The following is a 24,880-nucleotide window of genomic DNA, read 5'->3' as shown; positions in this document are numbered from 1 at the left end:
TTCTTATGATTGCTAAGAATGTTTAAAAGAATCATTGAATTCAACGAATATATACAAATTTCTGTAAGTATAACCCAAGATTACTATATTTAAAAAAAAGTTCAATATACCGCTATCGTAATAGACATCTTATAGGGACATCTTTTGCAAACACCTAGCTTGTTTTTACCAATATATTGAATTTCTTACCGACAGAATCGTTCAAGTGATTTAGTTCTTCAAGAATAAATTTAATTAATTTAATAATTAAGTATTGATTTAAAGAAATAACCAAAGAAAATCGGGTTACCACAATCCAGATTTATGAATACCTGCTCTTGAAGATCAGAAACATCATCACTATTTTGATATCGGCAAAAAGTATCGATTTCAGTAACCGGTCTTTTCACCTGTGATCCTACTACTTTCGAATGCATCTCTGTGATGTACCACAACAACAAAACAATAGATACGGAAGCGAATGCATTCAGTTGCGTATTTCACGGGAGTGTCTTACTTTTTTAAGTTATTTCTTTGATTTTCAATCAGCTATTGGAAATAATAGAGTGTCAAATATAATCGAATTGCTATAAAAAATAAGTGAAAGATTATTCGAAAAAGTGCAAAAAATGTGAAGAAATTCGGTATGTGCTTTGCTAAATGTGTGTGAAAACGGGGTGCTAAGCAAAAGTCGGCGAAGAGTAACACAAAGCAAAGCCAACCATTCGTTCATTCGGTGGCTGGAACCGTTCATCGTGGTTGGCAATTTGCATTTCGATTGAGTCGTACTTCGGGCTTTAATTTTTTTCTATTTACAACTAGACATGATACAAATAATGTAATAGAAACATAAGCGCTTTACGATAATTAGCACAACAAATAAATTAAGAAATACATGGCTTCTGGTTTTCAGTAGGAACCGTACAAGACGTGCAAGAAAATACCCCTTTCTATAAGTGCATTTACCTAGGTATATATTAGTTCTCTAAAAATGGGTGTAGAGTTACTTTAGAAAGAAATTTGTTGTGTTTTATATTTTTCGTATTTTCACTTTTACTGTAGAGGAGGGCGCATAGAAAGTGGCAGTGAACTTTTATATAAATTAGTAAACTAAACAGTTTAGGGTTGATTGCATGTAGTTTGTTGGATGTATTTGCAATACAGTGGTCAATAAGCGAAACGCAGCATCTGCGACCACTTTGCAATCAACTTTTGCTAGACTACATGTGGGCGTCATTGAAAAAGAAAGAAAACTTGTAAGAAGACTTTGGCTGCATTGTTATGACTTATGCGTGGCATATCATCTTTCTTATGTTTGCAGTCAAACATATGTTTGTAAGAGTATATGAGCACCTATACCTATATACAACACTTCGGTTGTAAAAAAAATATATTATTTTGTTTACGTATGGAGATATATATTTGAATAGATTGCAGCAGTATGATGCACAGACCGACATGCAAGAGATGCAAGGCCAACAACAAGCACTGACATTGTAAATACTGTAACGATTTGCAAATAATTTGTTACAGAAATAAATTAAAATTTTGGTTAACAATTCAAAAAAGAGAAAAATAAAATAATTTCTAAAGTCTACGAAAATAGTAAAATGAGTGTATTTAATGATTTCCAACGATTGTGGATGCAACGTTTTCCACAGAGTTCACTATCAGATGCGTGGGAGCAAGATGTGAGAGCTAGCTTAGAACGACACAAGTTAAAAATTGTTGAATTGACAAAAGAATTGGAGCAAGAGCAACTTTATGTCGAATATTTGGAGCGCTTACTGTCAGACGTTGAAAAGTTTCGTGAATCTGGAGGAGATCCAACTTCTTTGTTCGAAGCTGCTACCACATCTAATACAACACTGCAAACCGATACTGATGCAAACCAGCTTAGTGGAGAGGATGCTTGTGCAATTAATATATCGGTAAGAACATTTATTATACAAAAATATGATATGTTAAGTATACATACATATACCCAAAATGTGGACATCACTATGTTAAATTATAAGAACTTCAAAAATTGTAAATTCTAAACAGTTTCTACAGTACCATTTTATGATCTAATAGTAAAAACGGGGTAGAGTTTGATTAATAATGCATACTAATTTCTCAAATTCCTCAGGCTCAGAACATCAAATCTATTATATGATTTTTATTAGATACGAAGAGAATCTTAAAGGTATACTGCTTATTTTTTGGCTTCTGTCAAGCTAGAAGTTCAAATCTAACGAATATTTTCACATATTATTCGTTAAATTTGAAAAACCCTACTGCAATATTTAAAAACTGTATATATAACAAATCTAAAATAACAGAATTGTAATTCTCCACATGTATTTTATAAAATATATTACCCGTGAAAACTACTAGTCATTATAAGAAATTGAGATTAGGACTTGTAGAAATATGAACTTCTTCAATGTTGGTTTACATACTCTAACCCTTGTTGGATTCAAGTAAACTGGCAAAAATAGGAAAGCAGAAAATATGAGCAAGTGATTTATACAGAGAATATTTCCTTATCAACACCAAGCACTTGTCCCCTTTATATTGCTGGAACAACCATTTACTTAACCGAAGGCAAGGCAAAGCAAAAATGAAAAATTCCAAATAAAAGTAGTAAGTAAAAACCGCAAACGCTAAAAATATAATATTGTTTAGCTGATATTTTTCGCTAAAAAGGTTAGTAAAAAGTTGTCGCAGTCGCGCACAAGCAGCAGAAGCAATAACGGTGCGATTTCACTACAACGACGAATGAAAAATGGCAAAAGAAGTTTGTTATCTTATCACAACAAACGCGTAAGCAGCTATCGCCCACCAGTGCCACAATCACGACACTCACTCAGCACTGGAGATCAGCCACCCGACGCTGCCCACACTCCATGCCACCACAAAAAAGAGTATTGTAGTAGTAGCGCAATAGTCTGCAACGTAGGCGAAAGGCAAACACGAAGCGCGTATTTACAGAAAACGTTTCTATAGTTTTTAAGACACAGAGAACTTTTCCAAAAACTAATACATAGCATATCACATATTCGGTAGTTTTATCTATAAGAAGGCACTAATCGCAAACACTGACTCCTACAAAAGCGTACGGAAACGCACTCCTGTTTGCTTAAAAGGTTTCCAGCCCCATGGTGCGCTAGGTAGTGCTCCTTAAATTGGAAAACTTTAAGAGGCTCTCGGTGCATTTGCAACTTCTGTCAGCCGCCAACGGGCAAAAACAAAAAAAGTGTAATGGCAACAAAAACTCGATTATGAAAACAACGTGACGTAGTAAGAAGTGAGAGAAATCCAGAAATTACGTAAAAGCGCGTGTTGCAACGCCAACAGTGACTTTTAACTCACCAATTTAGTTTTTGTTGAGGGGCGAAGTGCGTTGGGCAATGAAACTTGCAGTGTCGCTGGACGTGTAATTGTGTGTGGGTGAATCGTTCGGTGCGCATCTACCACTCGAAACGAGAGATATAAACACAAAGTGCAAAGCCAACTCCCTAATATTACGGAAAACAAGAAACAGAAAGTAACCAATAAAAATAAAAGTTAAATAAAAATCTCATCGAAAACGCATACAAAGATAAAGACGCCTACTTTTAAATCATATACTAGTCATAGTGTTTGTACCGTGCAGCTGCTGCAATGTCATCCTTCAAGGAAAAATTTAAACTGTGGACAAGAGGGGTAAACTTTGAATCGATTCTTTCAAGGGAAAATAAATGTTACTACTATCTTAGAATGAAAAAGATATTACGTTAAGTACTTGCAATGTAGAAGAGGGCATAAAAAAGTAAAATCGTTTGTAACAATACTTTTTTCAGTTCATATAAATTATAGACTATATATGTACATGTCCATACATATGTACATATATATTTATTTCACTATCTTTGTTTTGAACGTCAAATATAGGTACTTTGAAATGTATGAGTGTGTACTGATATACTACCATGTATTTGTACGATATTCATAGGCGTTTCAACGCCAGTGTCGGTATTTAGCCGCCACATTCAACCAGTCACTTGCTCGCTTTGTGAATCACAATATCGTTAGCATTTAATAAACGCCAATACTTGCTCACTCATTCATAGAATAGTTTACATATTGCTTATTTGAGTATTAATTTGTCTTGCCATATGTCTTCATCACAATTAGATTTGTCCAAAATAAGGATTCCTGATTGAATTGAAGATATTAATCGACACCCGGCTTAAAAAGCGTGATGACTTAATCCTGCGCTCTTTTAATTAGTGCAAGATTTCTTTAAGCATTCATAAGTATATATGTGTGTGATCATTACTACTTTCAAAAGTTCTTAAAATACTAAAGCTTATCATTAATTAACTTTTATTGCATTATTTTAACTTTGATGATTTTATACATCATCGCGTGCATTTATATATTATATTACACTTACGTGTCTACATATGTATACATTCAAATGTGTCAGTATACATAAGTATTTAACGTGTATTTTTCGTTCCTTGTAAAAGGTAGTTATGGCATGCACATTGAACAAAGTAATATACTTATTTCACATGATCATTGTAGACATACATAATTCTCACATACATTCCTATTCATATGTACTTAAAGATACACGAATATTTAATACTGATCACGGTTAGTTGTAATAGTTAGCCCCCGTACTAGCTGTCAATACCCCTGCCATCTTCATTGCAAATTCGTGTGCTGCATTTAATCATTTTATAAAAATTCATTTTCAATAGAGTTTCGTTTATTCCTCGTTATTTCGTTTTGCTTTTTAATTCCATACTTAGTTATTTAGGTGTGCCGAGTGACCACGCTAAATTTCTATATAAAAAAATCTTTTATGAGGGCTTTTTTAAATTTTATTTGTTTACACTCCAATGCATAAGCTATCTTTTATACTTGGCTTCTCATGTCGGACACTATGGCTTAAGTGCAACTGATAGCATGCGCATAGTATATCCACTAAGTTGCTTAGAGCACAGCAGAGTATATGGAAACATATTCCAGAGCTTGAAATTATTTTATAAGTAAAAGCTGTGGATAAAGAGTCAACAACTTGTTGGGATGGAGAACTCAATTAAGTTGATTTTTTTCTATTGTATTCACAAACATATGTAATTCATATTATGAATGCATTCAATTGTTATTGGACAAATTGGGGAGTTCTACAAGGTTAAAGCCACTTCCGCAGTTTACCATAAGACAAAACAAGATCCTATCTGCATCATTTGCCAAAATTTTCATGGTTATTGTATTAAAATAAATTAAAAAAATGTGTTTAGTTTTGTTAATCAATTTTTATTTTGATAGAATATAAATTATTATGTATTTGTTATACTGTGATATGATGATCAAATTTATATAAACTTTTTGTTCTTAACTTTGACCTCTGCAGAAAAATATATTATTCCATAATAATTTCACAAAATAGGTGTTTGTAGTTACTTTTAGACAAAAATTTGTTCTAAACTTAAATATTTTCGTTAATTACAATTTTGTTTTGCAGAAATCTAGTTTAAATTTACGTGAAGCCAGCAATGATAACAAAGACAAAAACAACAGATATTCACTCAATACAGACAACAAATATGTTGAGGGTGTCAGCGGCAGTAGTATCAACACTGGTAGCATTTCCAAAATCAACTCGGGATCTGCTGAAACCGGTGCCGGCAGCACCAAAAATACCAGTGGAAAACAAAGTTTTGAACAAGAAGACAAAGATATGGGCACTGAAAAGGATGCTCGTCAGCAAAACGAGAATGGTGCACTACATAAATGTATAAATGAGTTGGCTGCTTCGTTTGGAACAAATTCTACAACTAGCGATAATGACGCGAATCGTCACTTACCATTGGAAGATATTGAAGAATCTGAAATAGCACCTTCTGCAGAAACTGTACAGAAACCATTAAAAACAAATGCACAGAAGGCATCACACTTTGTCACTGTAATCGAGGTGAAAGAGAGCAAAACGAATATGGATGCCGACTTGGATAGTGGACTGGAAGGAAGTGAGTCAGTGCAGAGCACAACGACTCCAACTCTGAGTAGTTTCGAACGTAAAACTTCAACCAAAGTTGAACCGACAGCGCCACCATTATCCCCTGCATTAACATCGCCTTCAATGTCAGCTTCTTCGTATGCAGCACATGCCGACAATAAAAAGAAAATGCCGCCAAGGTATGAATTATTTGCATTACACTAAGTTAAAGTTATTACTTTATATTTCATTTTTTTCAGACCGCCTCCCAAGAATATCCGACGCGTCGAGCCACCCACAATACCTGGTCAACTTTCGTCGTCTCCAAAACGCGATACACCTTATATTGGTAGCAGTATGCCCTTACCTAGCGCATCTGGCAATTTGTCTTCATCTGATAGTCCTGGTAATTCACTTGAACGCAATTTAAAACCATCAGCCATTTTGCGGCAAAAATCACCAGAATCTATGGAAGGTAAGGCGCTTACATCCAACAGGAAAACGACATCGGATTTGGGGAAATTTAATCCACCTGATTTGATGGAAGAATTGGGACGTAAAGTTGGCAAATCGGAAAGCCTTGAAAAAACGAAGCGGTCGGATATGGCAATAACACAAAGCCCTACTGGCAGTTTGGGACGAACAGTTTCTATACAAAACCGAAACGTTACAGGTGGTCGTACCAGTGGCACTGCGGTGGGTGTATCACCCACCGGAAGCTTGAGTAAACCTTCAAAGCTAGCTGTAGCAGATAGTTCTTCAACAAATAGCTTGGAAAAGAAATCACATTATTCACTTCAAGCGGCTGACGCAGAAAATAGCCAAACTCAAGTTGTGGGCTCAAAGGAATCCCTAGCATCACAAGGCATATCTGAAATTGTGAGTAAAAAATTTGTTGGGTCAGGTTCTTATTTGATAATTATCTATTAGTAAATTGCATAAACATTTGTTATTGAACCATTTTTTTACCAGATTAAAAGCTACGAATCAGTTTCATCTTTGGGCTCTGATTGTGCAAAGGTTGCAGTGGACAATGAACCGTATTATGACACAGTACCGCTGGATAACGGCGAAGGTGAATATGTTTACATCAAACCAGGCGGCAACGGTTCATCGTCTAGTCGCGATGACCTCTCCACACCAGGCAGTACGCTTCCAATCGGTTCTGCTACACACCTAAGCAGTCAAGCGAGTGTGACAGACCCTGAATCACCTGGACGCAGCTCAAATTATGTGAACATTGATTATTTTCTGCAGTAAGTAAAAATGACATAACCCTACCAAGTACCGTATATCATAATAACACCAAATATTATTTTGATGTAGTCAAAGCAATGAAACACGTTCAAGCTCTTTGGACAGCGATGGAGAGTACGAGGGGCCACCAATAATGCGAACTATTTCTCACGACGAGCAAAATTCCCAAACCCCTAGTGCTTTACGCAAGGTAATCATTTCTGTTCACATTCATATTATGAAATGGAAAGTTCACATCATATTTCCTCATATATATACATATTTTTACTTACATACCGGGACATGTATTAGTTGTTATTAAAATATATGTTCCAAAAATGATCGAATATTGATTTTAGAAATATAGATAGATACATGTTTAACCAATACCTTCAAATTAATGCACATTCACCCTTTGACTGTACATAACTAAACAATTACAGTAAACAGAAAATTCGAAACCTATGGAGACTTATTATGATAACCGCGTATACTCGAAACTTGCAATATTAATAGTTATTTTTTGTTTTGTGTTATAATTTAGAGAAATAATTTCATCTAAAGGCAAATCCGGCGCAGCATTTACTTTTCTATTTATTCCTACTAACTTGAATATAACATCCAACACATCAATTTTTTGATCTAGTATTTTTGGAACATATACTTACTGTACTAAAATTGAAATATTTTTAACATGTAAACATTATTTCTTTACACTTACTAACTGTGGATTTACCATTTTATTTCTAAAATTTTTCCCCAACAGAATTTAGTTTCAGCAATACTAGTGAGTATTTAATGTGTATAATTTTGATTATAGCCATAATTAATAGATATGCTTAATACATAAGTAACTTTCTCATTCTCACTTGAAAAACAAAACAATAATATAATCATTTTCAAAAAAGTACTGACTGAAATTTAAAATTTTAAATTAGTAAATCACTCTCGACTGGTTAAGTTGAATATAAAAGGCATTTCATTTATTAATAAAGTTGATTCAAAAGAGCTGGTGAGAGCTGTTGTGATAATCTAAACTTCCTCTTCATGTTACGATTATAATAACTGCAGAAATATAAACAAAAGCACAGTAAACTATAATGTACTAGTTCATACGTAGGTAATACGAAACTTGCTCTTCACTTTTCTAGGTCTCTGGCAACGCACGAGGCGCTAAAATACGCTCTATATTGAGTAGTATTATACAAAGTGAAACCATATACGTGGAATGCCTCAACAAAATGATACAGGTGTGGTATTTATTTACTAAATTAACATATAACCATATTAATTATTATTTTTCGCAGTATAAGAGAGCAATTCATGCCACACTGGGTACATCACAGCCTGTGATCAAGGAGGAAGAGGAGAATACGATATTTTTTAAAATCGACGAACTTTATGATGTGCACACACAATTTCTAAACGATTTGAAAACGATAGCGGCGCACGAAGGAGGAGACGTACTTATTGGTGAACCCTTCAAACGTCTCGCAGACAGTTTTAACTTGTATAGTGCTTTCCTGCACAACTACGGCCAGGCAATTGATACAGTGAAGAAGTGCAGCGCAAATAATCCACAATTCAAACAAATTGTCTCAACGATTGTCGTGAATTTACATACCGAACAGTCGCTTACCCTGGAGGATTTGTTGCATAAGCCCGTGGCGCGTGTACAAATCAATGCTTTAGTTTTCAATGACTTGTTGCGCGAAACACCACCCAATCATCCGGATCATCAGCCATTGCGACAGGCACAGAAGACCATACACTTGTTCTTGAAGCAGTTCAATGTGGTGAATCAGCGTTTGTCTACCGAATCGAATAAAAATCTGAGACGCATGGTGAAGAATTCGTTCATTGTTGAACTAGTGGATGGGCATCGTAAGTTGCGGCATCTCTTCTTGTTCAATGATGTGATCGCATGTGCCAAGTACAAGGCATCCGGACGTGACCGAATAGACTATGAGCTGAAGTGGTTTATACCGCTGAAAGATGTTGTGGTGTTCGAAGAGGCAGACGCCAGTGCTGACCTCAAAGAATCTAGTCCTGCAAATATATTGCAACTGAAAACGCAAGCGTGCACAGTACGTGATCAATTATTGCTCGAAGAGAAGGACGATAAAGGACGAAAGTCCAATGGTTTGCGTTCGGGTGATAAATATCGCCGCAAATTGGCTGACTTAGAGTCGCAGCTGGTATTGGCCTCGCCGAATTTAGTCTTCCGCATTGCCAATAAAGCAACCAATAAAACAATAACATTTTTCTTGAGTTCTGATTTCGAGCGCACGCAGTGGATTGAATCTATACTGTCGCTGAAGGTTAGCAGAGTACAAATGTACTTGTTTTTTTACACATTTCTATTTGATATTTTAAATTTGGCTTTTATTGCATTCTAGCAAACCTGCAACATACCTGGAGCGAACACAATAAACGCTTTGGAGGTGCACGCTTTTATCGTTGCCATGCAGAAAGGTATGAAGACTGAAATGGGTTCATATCTGATGCGAAATACCAATGACGAGAGTCTACTAGTTGGTGATCTGCATATGACAGTGCACGGACTGACGGGTCTTGACCAGCCTGCCGATTTGTACATTTGCATAGAAGTGGATTCGTATGGCCACTATTTCCGCAAAGCCACCACGAAAATGGTGTGTCGTAGCCTGAGCCCACTTTGGAATGAAAGTTTTGTATTAGAGCTTGAGGGCAGCCAGAATGTACGAATTTTGTTGTATGAAGCGCATGAACGTCCTAAGTTACGAGCCAAGCACGTCTTAAAAGTAAGTCATAAAAGCAATTAGGTTATTCAGAAAATTTACTTCATATGTTTGCTTCGAACTTCATTACAGCTTAGTCGTAGTTGGTTGCAGGAAACGCCATTGCCGCGTATACTAAAACTTGGCGAGACCATAACGCTGAATACCACACTGCGATTTGTACCCGGCGAAGTGACTTTACGACGTGTGCCAACTTCAAAGCCGGGTGCGCTCTTTGGTGCCAAAATGAGTCAAATTTTAAAGTAAGTAGGAAGCATTGCGCTCAGTTATATTTCAGTATAATGATTTCGCACTTCACACAGGCGTGAGAAGCGAGACATTCCATTCATTATCAGTGCCTGCATCCGTGAAGTAGAACGACGCGGCATGTCTGAAGTGGGCATTTATCGCGTGAGTGGCTCCGCTTCCGATTTGGCCAAATTGAAGAAGTCTTTCGAAACCAGTATGTGATCTGTAATCTGCAATTTTATTGAAAACTATTACTAATTATGTTTGCTTTTCTTCTAAGATGCCTATGAGGCCGAACAGCTGCTGAAAGATGTGGATATACACTCAGTTACGGGTATTTTGAAGTCATATCTGCGAGAGTTACCCGAGGCATTATTTACCGATGCTCTCTATCCGAAATTTTTTGAAACGTTCAGCGCTTTCAGCAACAACAACGAGACAGCGCGTATAAATGAACTCATAAAAGTATTTGAAGAACTGCCACAGGCGAATAAAGCATCTATAAATCATATATTGGATCACTTAATTCGGTATGTACAGTTAGTTTGAAAACAATATTTAAACATGTATATAAAATACATAGAACGGTAGAAGCAAAAAGGTCTTCTCAATAATTGTTTGTGTTCTTCAATTTTAGGGTACATCATCAGGAGGCCGACAACAAAATGTCCCTGCACAATTTAGCTATGGTCTTCGGTCCAACGTTACTGCGGCCCGGTCAAACGCAAGCTAAACAGAAAGACTTGCTAGCCTCCAGTACCGTAGATGTCATGGCCCAAGCAGGCATACTCTATTGCTTCCTGCAGGCGCGTATTAAAAAGGATTAAAATATTAACTCATAGGCAAAGTGAAAGTGACTAATCAGAAATATTGTAAAATGCATATATTTTTGTAGCAAGCAAAAGGCCTTTGTATGCATACGCATAACCTGCGTGAGAGAAATTATTCTTATAACTACGTAGCTTCCATTGTATTTATACAGGCATATGCAAAACGGTGCAAACGCCGACACTTCGCTATTGCGCAGATGGTGAAAGAAGCGGAAGAGTTGACGAAATATTGCAAAAAAAATGAATCAAAGAAATTAAGAACATTGCAATTGTATGGCGCATAAAAATTTCCCTAGGGTGTATGCAGCAAGAGAGAATTTTTGGCAGATGTGCGCCGAAAAATATAATTTTTATAGTCGATACATATACAATATTAACAAATGAAACAAAACAAAAGAATTGATTTAAACGCACTCTAATGATGCTGGAAGTATCGAAATATTATAAATATATCTATCTACACTGCTCCATACCATAGATTTGCACAGCTTGTACTATCACAGAAGCTTATTAAAAGTTAGACAAAATTTAAAATTTTGTCAGTTTACAAAAACAATACAATAGAACATATACACTTTAATACAATACTTAAACAGGAATACATTTAGCTGCTCATTAAGCGTTTCGTAATGTTTATCAATTATTACTAATAATTTTCATTATCAAAAAAAAAAAAAAACAAAAAAAACTATAACGCTGGAATCCTGTTGTTTACCCCTGTGTAAATGATAAATTATAATGATGTTGCAAGTATCGTAATTTGAGGAAAATTAATGTTAACTTTCCTGTCCATAAATATAGCAGATGATTCAACATGTAACATATTACCAGACTCAATTATCTTCGTGTACTCCATGTTATAAATACTTATTTCATTACTCTACTTCGAAAATAAGGAGTTTCTACAGTTAAAATGTATTTTACAGTGCTATGTTTCATTTACACTGTTAATTTTAATATTTGAATTAAGTTAAATGAGTTTTTAACCGGTCCCTGGTAATAAACGTTAATGAATATGTAATGCTGAAAACATTAATTGAAAGTATTCAAGAATTAGCTTAAATTTAGTTGATTTCTAAAACCATGTTGTTATTTATTATGTTTCCATAATAAACTTAAAATTCCACACAAGTCGGGTCTACATGAGTAAACGGAGGATATATAGCCGGTCAGACTTGTCACCTCAATAGCATTTCTCTAAACAGTTTTACGTTGTTACAACAACACCAATAGTAATCGTATATGTATTGAAAAACAGCGATCTGAACAGTTGCCATATTAGGTTGTTTAAATACTTCAAAGTCAATGAGTGTGTACATTTCGACACCACCGTTAATTATCCTTTTTCCTTAATATACTGCTGTTCAACTAAAACACTTCCATTTTTCCGGCAATCATCTAGCGTTATTAGTTTCAATAATTTTTAAGCAATGAATGTACTACAATGACTTAGTCTGTGGTCGCTTACATTTTTACCTTATAATGGTTACTTATCGACCCTTTTGAAAGGATGCGAAGAAATATATTAATTCAAAATAAATAAAAAAAAATGACGTAGGCTAAAACAATTTAATTTATTTTTTACCTGTATGTAAAATTATATGATGCTTATTTACTTTATAGTTTATCTAAATACGAATATATGTATTTTGTAGTGCAGTTATACAAAAACAAATATATTATTATTAAACATACTTATTAAAGTAATTTTATTGTGAATTTTATTCCCTTCGGTTTATTCGTCATCGTCACCAGCATCCTCCAACTGTTCGCTAGTATTGAACACAGATTTTCTACTTCGTTTGACATTATTTGTACTGGCATAGTACTCAGTTGCGGTACGTTTGCGTATTTCTTCCACATCGTCGTCATTGAGAGATGCCCATTCCAGCACCAATCGTCTGCCGTATAAATGCGTACTTTGGCTAAGCGCTTCGAATGCCTTTTTGGCGTCACTTTTTGTAATGAAATCCACAAAACCGAAACCACGATGTGAGTCTGCGCCCGGCGTCATTTTCTTTGGTAAACGAACAGAACGCAATTCACCAAACGCCCTATAGAACGATGAAAGGATTTCATTAGAGTATTCGTATTCATGCAAATGTTTGTTATACTTACTTGAAGATTTCGCGGACTTCCTTTTCTTTCGCCTGGAAAGGTATATTGCGTACAAGCATTTTTGTGCCTGTTTGTTGTGTTTTCACCAAATGTTTACGAGGCACATTAGACGCAGTTCTAAATATGAAAAAACAACATTATTGAATTGCTAAAAACTGTAAAGATTTCGTATTACTTACTTTAGTATTCGATCGCTCCGCTTTAGTTCCACCTGATTGCCGTCGATTTGTGTGAATTGCATTTCCTTTAGAGCTTTCTCTGTTGTTGCAGCCAATTTAAATTGGATGAAACCATAACCCATTGAAGCTTGAATACGTGGATTTTTAGGATCTTTCCGCTTTGCTATTTCTACAGTGTGTATTGGTCCTAAGTGCTTGAAATGATTTTGTATCGTATCTGGGACGGTTTTGAAATTTAAATTACGAAGAAACAGTGTTGTATTTGGTTCAGGAGCTTCGTCCATTAAGTCTTCCTCAATATTAGAGTTTTCATCTTCAGCTGTTTTGCTTTCGAGGTTTTCATCGGCATTTAATTGTGTTGTTGATTCAGTTTTTAATGCTTCCTGTGTTATCGTTTCATTATGACTGTTTGCTTCTTCCTCTTGTTTTGGAATAATAGGTTCTCCATTTAACGTTGTTGTGAAAGTTTGTTCCGGCGCCCACTCCAAGTATAATGGCACATTTTTAAATTTGCTATACGCTAATTTTTTGAAAGCGTGTTTCGCCTCTGATGGGTCACAAAACTCTATCAGTGCGGTGACACCACTGGGTGGCAAAACGAGTCGCCCGATTGGGCCAAATTTCGCGAATATTGGCGTTAATTCTGTCACTGTCGTATCAGCTGGTAAATTTTTCGCTAAGATAATTGTTTTAGAACGTTTCACTGTAGGGGCATCAAAAACACTCAGCCGCACTCCGTTCTCTTCAAGGAAATTTTTCATTTCAATGACAATTTGTGTTTCTCCTAAGGCAATACGTACCGCCGCACTGGAACCGCCCTCACTTGTGTCTAAAACCTAAAGTATATAAAATAAAGAAAAAACAACATAAGAGGAAATAAATATTGGAGTATAAATAAGAGTATGTTACCTTTTCTTTAGTGGTGGAGAAACGTTTAGCTAAAATTTCCGCCACCGCATTTGCACCTAAAAATAATGTATTCCAATTGCCACTCTGTTGCGCTGATTTCTTCAGCTTTAAAGCTTTCTTTTGTTTAAACGACAGAGCTGGGTCATTTTCATCACTTTTTGGGTCGTCATCCCTGCTTTTTCCTGGTATTAGATGTAATAGCCGACCGTGAAAATCGGTGCCATCCAATTTGTTAAAAGCTTGCAAGGCGTGTTCTGGCATAACGAATGTGACTGTGCCAAAACCCTTTATTTGACGAGTTATGGTATCTACGGGCACATTAATCTCAGCAATGGGTCCGAATTTTTCAAACAAATTTTGAAGATCATCTTCTGTAACTGTGTAAGCCAAGTTACGGAAGAAAATACGACCCGATTCAGCTATTCCTTCTTCATTTTGTGTACTCTGTTCTTGCTGAGCCCATTTCGGGTTTGTTGGTTTTAATTTATGAAGATCCGTTGTTTTCTCCCCCTTCTCTCCTTTCGATTTTGTAATTTTGTTTTTCTCGGTGAAATCGGAAAAAAACACTTGTTTTCCTTTTATGAAACTTTTATTTTTAAGCATGGCTTTTACCATTTCCTTTTCCGTTTTAAAGCCGACATAGCAGAAACCATGAACATTTGTAGGTAGCCGTACAGAATATGGTTTTAACGGTTTAAAAAATTTCAAGATCTCTTGGCGTTTCGCCTTGTAAGGAACATTGTGTATTTTAATAGTAAACAAATCAAGTCCAGCTTTCGTTTTATCTTTTTTGTGATTCGCATTCGTTGATTTTGCCATAAGGTTTTTCATGTAATCAAGATCACTGATTGGCTTTTCTGCTAATTTTCCTTCATCTTCATCACCATCTTCAGCTTCATTACTGTTCTCATCCTCACCTTCGACACACTCAGTTCCTTTCGCCTCTGTACGGATTTCCTCCTCAGTTGTATTTTCATCTTGCTCGGGAGGTTGTGAAGCTTCTCCGGCGTCATTTGCCCATAAAGTGCGCTTCTTATCGTGTGCACTCATGAATTCTTGAAAATCAGGATCATCCTTATGTTTACTTATAATTTCATCCACCACATTGGACGCTTTTTTTTTGTTATTTTTGTCATCCTTTTCCTTTTGTAATTCTTTTTGCATATTCTGTGTCTCAGCTTTTCGAGCATTTTTGCTGCGTGCTAGCGGCTTATCCTCACTGCCAAGCGCAGCACACACTTCGACCTTGATACGGCTTGTTTGAATACATATGTTATTGAAGTATTTTATAGCTTCTTGTGCCTCTTCTTCACTACGATATCCGATAAAGCAGAACTGGCGGAATTTTCCGTCTGGTGTATATTTGAGCTGCATATCCGTGATTGTACCCTTCGTACCAAAGATAGTGCGCAGCTTTTCTTCGCTGATCTAACATAGCAAGTATATTACAGGATTAACATACTCATTTAATATCTTATTGCATACTTACATTCTTTGGTAACTGCTTTACTATAATTCGTGACATTTTCTCTTCAATTTTTAAATCAAATATTTTAAATTTAAAGTACAAATAAAATAAGCAAAAACCGCATTGTTTATATTATGCACCGCACGTGAAATGAAATGTCACAATTTAGTGTTGCCAATACTTTTCTTTAAAATTGTATAAAGAATGGACAAGACTTTTCTCCGAGTGGGAAGTAAATTATCCTGTTCATTTTAAATAAGGCATTTCATATCTATACACAAATAAAAACATTTTTTATTCATACGAAAATACATAAACGAATATTTTTAATTTGTAAATTTGAGAAAAATACGTTACTTGGTTATTTGAAATAGCAACCCTTTGCACAGCTGATCAGAAAATTTTGATTTGACAGAAAAAAGCTCGCGAAAGAAAAAATAATACGAAGTACGAAATTATATTCGAGACTAAATTGTGTGTTTATTTAAAGAACTAATTGAAATCCTTGACGCCTGCTAGGGCAATATTATATCCAGGATTTGGGTAATTCGTCCACATTTCGAAAATAATTGTTAAGGCTTGTTGGATTATAACGACAATCAAGTGATTGCGAATCGTAAGGATTCTAATGGTAACGTCATAATAGAAGAAGTTAAATAATAACATTTATATTAATGCTTTGAAAAGAAAACAAACGCTACGCAATAAATAGCCGAAACAAATATTTTAATGTCACTTTCGCTATTGCGATGTCTAAATCGGGGGGGAGGAGGGGTCTTAAATGTCACTAATAACGCTACTAAGCTATCACTGCCACCATCGTCGTCAACGCCAATCGTGGGTGTTTCAAGCACTGCACATTATTCGCGACGTAGTGACCCCAAAAACCTTGATAGCGTTTTCAAGGTGGTAAAGTCTAAGGCGCGTGTTGAAGGTGATATTAAAATGGGAAGTATCTCAATGACAACGTACAAGTTTTTATTTCTTTTAGATGACTCTGATTTTCTTGGTGGCGAATGTGGACCGAATTGGGAATTGCTTGCTCCTCGGGGGAATCGTTTCTATTTTCCCAACGCAGTTGGACCAGCGTGGCAAAGTGCGTCAACAACCATCAATTTAGAAGCACCACTGGAGTCAATTGTCGATTTCGATGGAAAGGTAGTAATCTGTGAATATATCCATTTAGACACTCAAATGTGACTTTATTTGAAATATTTTTTAGAATGCAAAACAAACTGCTATGCTACAATTTACTGTCGGTGAATGCCCCTCACTAATAAGAAAGTCATTACACGAACTTTTTCCGGCTCCTGAGGTAGTTTCTAGCGAGAAATTAGCATTAATGACATTGCGTTTTTCAGGGGATAACGAGCAAGGAGCAAGAAAGGTAATTGAAATTACGATTATTAAAATAAAAATGCTGAAATAGATTAACGTTTGATCAGTTTGTTTTGGCGGCACGTGAAATTACGTCAAGGCTTCGCTTGCATGGGTATTGGGCTGATTTTATGAATCCATTCAGCGGCAAACCCTTTTATTCTTGGGCAAACGGAAAAAATCTGTATAAAGTTGACGAACGATTTAGAGGGATTAATATGAAATTGATAAAAAAGAATCACTGCACTGTAATTAGCACCGAAGACGGCGATGCTACATTTTCTGGAGTCATATACACGAATGCGCCATGTGATTATTTGCAAATCAAATCGCTTATTGACGAACAAGTATAGCAGGCTAACATTGCCCTAATAAACTGTAAATTCAAAATTGTTATAAGTTTCATTAAATAAAATGAAATTTTGTTTTAATGAAATTTTTGTACACATGTTTAAGGAAATGAAATCACCAATAGTGATTACTTTTTAATCGTTCTTTAACCGTCTACAGTTTTACCATGTCAAGGTTTATAAATTTAAGTGTTTATTTTGTAGCCACTTTTTCACAGTGTCTTTCGATTTCCTTCAACTTATTAATTAGTAACTGCATTTCCTCAGTGCTACATACGAATTCAACAATAGTTTCTCGTTCCCCATTTGATTCATTATAACGGCCAAGATTTACATGAAAACTCACTTCGCCTGAACTACAATCAGAAGTAGATGAGCGAACATCCGCCATAATGCGCCATTGTACATCAGTAATATGTGGAAAATCACTTCCTATTTGCAATTGACGAATGGTTAGCTCTTTTCGATGATCATCATAGGTGCGAACCAATTCCTCTAATATGGTTGATTGGATTTCACATTTTTCCAAAAATGCTCGCAAGCTCGCAGCATCGGTTCCGTGTTTGGTAGCTATCGCTAGTAATGTTACTACAGCATATTCACTAAGTTTCGCTTTATCTGCATTCGTTATGTAGATATCCGGTACGGATGGAACACCTTTATCAAAGAAAACATTCCGTAAATACTGTAAAATTTCAGCTAATACATACTCACTTGCTTCAGGAGAAAGTGTATGTTTCAGTGTGTTTGCTATTAGCTTTTTCGAAATGTCTATATTTATATCTGTGCCCAACTGCTGAAGACCCTTTATCACAGGATCGGAAAGCTTAATAGCCATTTTTGTACAATATTATTTGTTTACTTAAATTCCTCCAGTACTAGTTTTATCATCGAGTTGTTTTTACATTTATTTGTTGACTTTTGACTTTGACGTATAGAAATGATACTCCGACTTTAAAGACATGTTATCGATGTTAAAATCGATGAATAATAAATTCAAAATTATCTGATAATGTTATAGGGAGAAATAAGTGTGTTCGAGTTCAATTTCGTTTTAGATTAATGAAGTTCATAAATTGATGTATTAGGATGTTCAATCTAAATTTACGCAAAATATCAATTAACTTTCTTTGACAGAAGGCGGGAAAGTGAACAATGTGTGTATATTCCTAAGAAGGTGTGCATATATCTGTACCTATAGCCACATAAGCACATGCATAAAGGGTATATGTAGTACATAAAAGTTTGTCCACATTAATTGTTTAGCATTGTATACAAGTAAATAGAAATCAAGTGTTTTGTACAATGGTTTTGGCCATTACATCCCCATTTCTACATGCATGCTCAAAATATGTTTTTCGAACTTCGCTTCGTAACTTTAGAACACTTGTTGATGTTCATCCCAGAGTACAACGATCACTTAAGCAAGGAAAAGCAGTTGTGGCCTTAGAATCGACGATCATTACACATGGCATGCCTTATCCACAAAATATTGAGACAGCACAGTTGGTGGAACAGCTTGTTTCTGACAATGGTGCGCTAGGAGCAACTATTGCAATAATCGACGGTCGAATAAAGGTAGGTCTTACCACAGAGGAAATGGAAAAAATAGCAAAGAAAAACCGTAATGAGATAATGAAAATTTCAAGACGTGATTTACCTTATTTGGTAGCTATAAAAGGAAGTGGAGGCACAACTGTAGCAGCTACAATGATCATAGCCCATATGTTGGGAATAGATATATTTGCTACTGGTGGTGTTGGTGGAGTTCACCGCGATGGACATGTTACATTGGATATATCAGCAGATCTGGTGGAGTTAGGGCGAACACCAGTTACGGTAGTGTCAAGTGGAATTAAATCTATATTAGATATACCTCGAACTCTTGAGTACTTAGAGACCCAAGGAGTATGTGTTGCGACGTATGGAGTTAAGGATTGCGCTTTTCCTGATTTTTATACACGCAATAGTGGATGCAAGGTTCCATACAACCTAAATGGGCCAATGGAAGCTGCTGACTTAATAAAATCTTTGAAAGAGTTAAATTTAAAATCAGGAATTTTGATTGGTGTACCTGTACCTGAGCAATTTGCAGCGAATAAAGAAATGATTGAAGCAGCAATTGAACAGGCAACGTGCGAAGCAAAACTTCAGGGAATTTATGGCAAACAAGTAACACCTTATTTGCTGGCCGCAATAGCCAAAATAACACAGGGAAAAAGTCTAGATGCAAATATTGCGTTGATTAAAAACAATGCTACCGTTGCTGCTCAAATATCGCGTGAATTATCCAGGAGCAGTAAAAGTTATACGTTCAGAGGTGAATCTATAACTGAATCCGTCTCCTCGCCTCTAGTGATTGGTGCCTCAATTTTAGATCTTTCATTAACTATGGTCGATGAAATTCCAAGTGTGCTTGACGGAGCTACCTATTGTGCAAAACCAACCGAATCAGCGGGTGGTGTTGGGCGCAACATTGCCGAGGGAATTTTTAAATTGTATGGCGCAGCAAACTTTATTTCCATTGTTGGTGACGACCAACTCGGGAAAAGCTTATTAAAAATGATTCCTAGGCCTTTAAGAAGTTCTGTAAAGGTCGATGAAAACTGTGCTACTTCCCTCTGCACTCTACTTTTTGATAAAACTGGTGACTGCAAAATCATTTTAGGAAATATGGAGATTCATCAAAATATTACGGTAGAGATGATTCAACGACATGAGGAGCAGATAAGTTCCGCTCCAATAATTGTAATAGATAGCAATCTTTCGTTTGAAGCAATGGCATGCGCATTGCGTCTTGCTCAAAAACATCGGCGACCAGTGTTTTTTGAACCAACGGATATGCGTATTGCTTATAAACCGTTTACTCTACCCAAGAGTCTTACACAACAGATTCGAATTATATCGCCAAATATTTATGAATTGCATACCATTGTAGAAGCTATCACGGGAACTCCAGTACACAGTAAAGTTAACAACAGTGATCCAGTAGAGACCTTACTGGATAAAGCCAAATACCTGCTGGCACTTGTCCAAGATCATTTCGATTGTATCGTTCTAACGCTTGGACAAGAAGGCGTATTACTTGGTTTGAATGGCGACTTAGCTGCATCCGGTAAACCATTGTTTGATGTAAAAACTGGTTCTTATTTGCCCATGACTACAAGTAAACAAAATGTTCACGCACTACGGTTTTACAAAGCACCTAAAGTAGAAAACATTAAAAATGTGTCAGGGGCAGGTGATAGTTTCACAAGCGGTTACATAACAGCACTATTACGAGGCTATGACATGAAAAATTGTGTAGCGTTGGGATTTCTGGCGGCAGAACGGGCTTTGCAATCACGTGCCGCAGTACCATTTCGCTATTTCAGTGATGAAATTGAAGAATCTGTCAGTTTAGAATCAGCTTTAAGAAACCTTAAGGAAACGTCTTTGTAAGTGAAGTTTTTAACTCATATTTATGGGAGCCATATTTTTATGCCCATAAAAAACTTTTACTTTGAATTTATATCAATATATAAAATATGTAAATACGAGTATGTATCAATCTTTTAAACAAAATGTATGGGTGCATATCCATATATAAGTGAGCATTTAAATTAAAATCATTTTTGAAACAACATTATTGATTTTGTATAAGAATATAGGTTAACAATCTTCTTATTTGATTTATTTAAGACTTATAATAAAACGTTCACTTTTTCACAGAAACTGCTACGATACGAATACTCCTTTTAAGACTACATATTTATACACGTTATATACCTCCTCTGGATGTATCCTAATAAGCCCATCTGTAAAAAAAAATAATAAAAATTTATAAAGTCTAAAATAACAATAATAAAGTATGCATTCAACGAAAAACTGTTACTGTTTGCCAGTAAGTTTTCCTTAAACTTACAATTTCACCACCTTATCCTTGCCACCAGATGCCACTCGTGTCCCGTCCGGAGCCCAATCCACAGCGAAAACCTCATCTGCATGACCCGGCAATTCTTGTGCCAATTTTTTCGTTTGAACGCTCCATACTTTCAGAGTTGAATCTTTACTACCACTCACCAGCAAACGTGAGTCTGCTGACCATGCCAGTGTATAAGCAGCCTGAACATGCCCTCTGAATGTAGTTATAAATTTGCCATCTTGAGCACGCCATAGGCGAATAGACTTGTCGAAAGAGGCAGATGCAATGAGCTTCACATCAGGTGAGTATTTAACGTCATTGACCACATTTTGATGACCCGTCATTCGTTCTACACATTTATTTTGATTTGAACGCCAAAGATAAAGCGTGAAATCATCGGAACACGATACTAATGATTCAACACCATCGGGGCAAACTTCATTGTATCTTCGTAAAGCCATTTCTTTCAATTCATTCTCTAAAAATATATGGTTGCACTCATTTAAGTTTTTTAACTTATTGATTTCATACTTACTTTCAATTTCTGAATATTTCTTTTTACGATCAGTTATCGGATGGAACGGTCCCGTTCGTAAAACGTAATCCGTATTCAGCGCAATATTATTTACCCAATGAGCATGCCCAGAAAATGTTCGGCACAGTATTCCATCATCTGCTCGCCACATCTTTACTGTACGATCCTTAGACGAAGTGTAAATAAGTCCAGATCCACCCCATCGTACAGCGGTTACTGAACTAGAGTGTCCTGATATATTTAGAATGCAATGTCCCAACACAGTGTCCCAAATACGGCAATCTCCATCCGTACCGGCACTGGCTAATCGTCGACAATCGGGATTCTGATGATATGGTTCCCAGCTCAAACAGTTTATCCATTTCTTATGACCGACTAATGTTCGACCGATTTGTTTGCCATTCGTTGGGTCCCATAATATAATATTTCCGGCTTTACAAGCGCTTGCTAACTTCTTTCCATCAGGCGACCAAGCAACACACATAACCCATTGTTTGTGTATCGCACATGTGTGATGTGGTGTTTCGGTTGTCAAATCCCATAATCTCACTGTTGTGTCACCTGATCCACTAGCTAAATGTTCGCCGTCTGGGCTAAAACTAATTGAAATTACAGCTTCTGCATGACCTGGCATTGAGCTTGTACATCGTGTTACTGGTCGAACTTTAAACACAGCCTGCGGTTGATATACAATTTTGATTACATTTTCAGTGTCTATTGAATTTAAATCCAATGCGCTGTTAAGAGTTTTTTTAATCTCTTCTTCTCCCACAAAGAATAGGTATGGTGTCGGTTCATCATTTTTTAATAACGCATTACAAATAAGACCCAGCTGCTCCACGGTGACTGTAAGAGGTAAATCGATTGGAGGACCTGCCTCCTCTCCAGTATCTGATACGAGTCGCGCTTGAACAGTACGTCCATCGTCCACTTCCGATACTTCCTCTATTTTTTGTCGTTTGGACATATTTTTATAAAACAATCGAATTGTACTTTTGGTAGTTATCAATGGAGTGATTGTCAACAACAAACAAACACGTGCCGGCGGACTCAAAACATCATTGCCACATAATTTTATTCAATAATAAGCATTTCAGTAGTGCTATTAGGGTGCGCTTATGTCAAGTATGTGCCGTTTTCAAAACTACTCGATAACTACATAAAGTAGTTGTTTTAAAACAGGTTTACTCGAATGTTTTTTTTTTTAATATATTTTTAATAAAATTAAATATAACTATTAGATTAGTACCGATGTTGTCATTGTTTTCTTTTGGTTTTGAAATTTCCCACATTTCTCCCAAAAATCATGACCTTTAAAATGAAAAAAGCTAACTAAATGAGCCTTATAGATTTGGTAGTTAGCATAAATTTTCGTAAAGTATGTTAATAAACCTAATTTTTAATTATTTTATATTTTCGTATGGAATTGATTGCTCTATGTATCACTTATTTGACTTGTTTATAAATATTAACAGATTAAGAATATATATCTTTTAGAATTTCTGTCATTTTGGACTAATAAGACAGTAAATACAAATTTCACTGAACACTTATTTTAGTATGAAAAATACTATAATGTAGATATGTCTTTATGAAACTATCATATTTCATATATTATATCTATAGATGTGCGCTACTTTGTTTATACATATATCAAACAATTATCGATCTTTAACTAAACAACCTCATTTTTGCATCCACTGAACGGCTACAACATTTGATTTGGTGTTGTTTTAAGAATAACATTAAGGACTATTTTTTATTTAATTTGTATTTCACAAAATAACTCACAATGGAGAAAAGCGAATATGAAATACAGCATTTCAACTTCTCTGTAGAACAGTTTTCGTTAGAGAGTAAGTATTTTCATCTGTATAATAAATTAAGGTCATATCAAAACAACTAAGTATATGCAGGGCGGCATTATTTGAATAAGATATTATCACTGACACTTCAATCAATGGTGAACAAATTATCCATGGGTAATGACGATACAGCCGTATTTTTACTAGAGCAGAAAGAAAAAGTGAAAAGTAAAATGCTTAGTGACATGGAACAAAAACTCACTGCTATTGAGGAAATGGACTTAAAGAATTTTTCTATACCGGATTATGTTCTGTTGGCAACAGATTATTATCTTTCCAAGCAATATACTGAAGAAGACAAAATGAATGCAGACAAAGAGTTAGCAGACATGAAACAAAAATTTCTTGAGGTGAGCTGGATATTGATTTCCCTTAAATATTGTTGTGAATTTCTCATTTCTCCTAATAGAACTCTGTAATGATAGCGTCGTTGAAAATTGAAAATGAAAAATATGAAGAAACAAGCATAGAGATGAACAATGAAGAGAAATTGTTAGTACAAATTCAAACGGCATTGCAATTAATGGAATCCCAATGGGAGAAGGTGAAACATTTGGCTAAAGAAACCGAAAGTTTGGAACAATAGAAGAGGTATTTGTAATAATTGATATTTGTTGATGGTTAAATTGGGGAATAAGAAAGACATTGATTTTGATAAATAAAAATATTTATTAAAAAAATTATTATTATTTAAATATTTTGATAATTCACAACAATTGTTTTCCGAGAGTAGTATTAACCATAAATATAAATGGGAAGGTATAAGTGGGAGAAAACATTCCCCAACTATTTTTTGAAATGTCTGTCCTGTATGTGGGAACTGTTTATATCTGTCTCTACTCTGCATGATGCACCAGGTCGATCTGGTTAACATAGAAATGACTATGGAGTGAAGATTTTTCACAAGAAAAATAATATTTGCAAAAAAAAAACAAATTTCTGCAAAAATTTCTACCCGAATACGTTAACTAAGGTTGTTTCCATGAAGATAATGCGTGCATTTTTCTAAAGTTAGGAAAAACTTATCTACCAGAAATGTAAAATTCTCACATTGCAATTGCATTATACGCAAACAAATCGCGTTTTTCCACTTTTCCACTGTGAGCACATTAAAATATATACTTTTGTTGCATATTTCTACC

The 24,880-nt window shown here is 35.6% G+C and overlaps 7 protein-coding genes across 13 annotated transcripts; 4 read left to right on the top strand and 3 right to left on the bottom strand.

Moving 5' to 3' along the window:
• Nucleotides 1-433: 433 nt before the first annotated feature.
• Nucleotides 434-12,727, top strand: LOC105234057 (active breakpoint cluster region-related protein). 4 transcript variants are annotated; one of them, XM_011216267.3, is made up of 14 exons: nucleotides 434-623; nucleotides 1,410-1,910; nucleotides 5,486-6,159; nucleotides 6,220-6,838; nucleotides 6,932-7,215; nucleotides 7,286-7,406; nucleotides 7,962-7,982; nucleotides 8,347-8,445; nucleotides 8,503-9,516; nucleotides 9,595-9,978; nucleotides 10,048-10,217; nucleotides 10,278-10,417; nucleotides 10,484-10,733; nucleotides 10,841-12,727. In XM_011216267.3, the coding sequence occupies exons 2-14, from the start codon at nucleotides 1,590-1,592 to the stop codon at nucleotides 11,028-11,030; spliced, it is 4,287 nt and encodes a 1,428-aa protein (XP_011214569.2). In that variant the 5' UTR covers nucleotides 434-623; nucleotides 1,410-1,589; the 3' UTR covers nucleotides 11,031-12,727. The 4 variants fall into 4 exon arrangements, with proteins under 4 accessions (XP_011214569.2, XP_049310515.1, XP_049310516.1 ...); XM_049454558.1 differs by lacking the exon at nucleotides 7,962-7,982; XM_011216273.4 differs by lacking the exons at nucleotides 434-623; nucleotides 1,410-1,910 and adding an exon at nucleotides 2,695-3,669.
• Nucleotides 12,589-15,887, bottom strand: LOC105234058 (probable RNA-binding protein 19). The gene is made up of 5 exons (XM_011216275.4): nucleotides 15,729-15,887; nucleotides 14,240-15,667; nucleotides 13,331-14,166; nucleotides 13,152-13,268; nucleotides 12,589-13,087 (listed from the first exon to the last, which is right to left on the bottom strand). The coding sequence occupies exons 1-5, from the start codon at nucleotides 15,762-15,764 to the stop codon at nucleotides 12,769-12,771; spliced, it is 2,736 nt and encodes a 911-aa protein (XP_011214577.2). The 5' UTR covers nucleotides 15,765-15,887; the 3' UTR covers nucleotides 12,589-12,768.
• A 229-nt stretch (nucleotides 15,888-16,116) lies between these two features.
• Nucleotides 16,117-17,520, top strand: LOC105234056 (cobalamin trafficking protein CblD). Of its 3 annotated transcripts, none has more exons than XM_011216265.4 (5): nucleotides 16,117-16,323; nucleotides 16,395-16,641; nucleotides 16,699-16,865; nucleotides 16,930-17,094; nucleotides 17,153-17,520. In XM_011216265.4, the coding sequence occupies exons 2-5, from the start codon at nucleotides 16,437-16,439 to the stop codon at nucleotides 17,435-17,437; spliced, it is 822 nt and encodes a 273-aa protein (XP_011214567.1). In that variant the 5' UTR covers nucleotides 16,117-16,323; nucleotides 16,395-16,436; the 3' UTR covers nucleotides 17,438-17,520. The 3 variants fall into 3 exon arrangements, with proteins under 3 accessions (XP_011214567.1, XP_011214565.1, XP_049310522.1); XM_011216263.4 differs by having other exon boundaries at nucleotides 16,117-16,338; XM_049454565.1 differs by having other exon boundaries at nucleotides 16,117-16,641.
• A 14-nt stretch (nucleotides 17,521-17,534) lies between these two features.
• Nucleotides 17,535-18,373, bottom strand: LOC105234055 (COMM domain-containing protein 3). The gene is made up of 2 exons (XM_011216261.4): nucleotides 18,149-18,373; nucleotides 17,535-18,091 (listed from the first exon to the last, which is right to left on the bottom strand). Exons 1-2 carry the CDS (start codon nucleotides 18,270-18,272, stop codon nucleotides 17,628-17,630), a joined length of 588 nt encoding a protein of 195 aa, XP_011214563.2. The 5' UTR covers nucleotides 18,273-18,373; the 3' UTR covers nucleotides 17,535-17,627.
• Nucleotides 18,374-18,475: 102 nt separating this feature from the next.
• LOC105234051 (uncharacterized) lies at nucleotides 18,476-24,674 on the top strand. Its single transcript, XM_011216257.4, has 4 exons — nucleotides 18,476-18,611; nucleotides 23,500-23,729; nucleotides 23,790-24,088; nucleotides 24,148-24,674. The coding sequence occupies exons 2-4, from the start codon at nucleotides 23,666-23,668 to the stop codon at nucleotides 24,322-24,324; spliced, it is 540 nt and encodes a 179-aa protein (XP_011214559.2). The 5' UTR covers nucleotides 18,476-18,611; nucleotides 23,500-23,665; the 3' UTR covers nucleotides 24,325-24,674.
• LOC105234053 (uncharacterized) lies at nucleotides 18,517-21,505 on the top strand. Of its 2 annotated transcripts, XM_029548427.2 has the most exons (2): nucleotides 18,872-19,012; nucleotides 19,107-21,505. In XM_029548427.2, exon 2 carries the CDS (start codon nucleotides 19,145-19,147, stop codon nucleotides 20,873-20,875), a length of 1,731 nt encoding a protein of 576 aa, XP_029404287.1. In that variant the 5' UTR covers nucleotides 18,872-19,012; nucleotides 19,107-19,144; the 3' UTR covers nucleotides 20,876-21,505. The 2 variants fall into 2 exon arrangements, with proteins under 2 accessions (XP_011214561.2, XP_029404287.1); XM_011216259.4 differs by having other exon boundaries at nucleotides 18,517-21,505.
• LOC105234052 (protein Notchless) lies at nucleotides 20,877-23,373 on the bottom strand. The gene is made up of 3 exons (XM_011216258.4): nucleotides 21,874-23,373; nucleotides 21,339-21,816; nucleotides 20,877-21,231 (listed from the first exon to the last, which is right to left on the bottom strand). The coding sequence occupies exons 1-3, from the start codon at nucleotides 22,838-22,840 to the stop codon at nucleotides 21,219-21,221; spliced, it is 1,458 nt and encodes a 485-aa protein (XP_011214560.1). The 5' UTR covers nucleotides 22,841-23,373; the 3' UTR covers nucleotides 20,877-21,218.
• Nucleotides 24,675-24,880: the final 206 nt, after the last annotated feature.

The sequence above is a fragment of the Bactrocera dorsalis genome, chromosome 4 (genome assembly GCF_023373825.1).
Source record: "Bactrocera dorsalis isolate Fly_Bdor chromosome 4, ASM2337382v1, whole genome shotgun sequence".
Taxonomy (NCBI): domain Eukaryota; kingdom Metazoa; phylum Arthropoda; class Insecta; order Diptera; family Tephritidae; genus Bactrocera; species Bactrocera dorsalis.
Note: the sequence above shows the minus strand (reverse complement) of the source record. Positions and strands in the feature narration are given on the sequence as shown.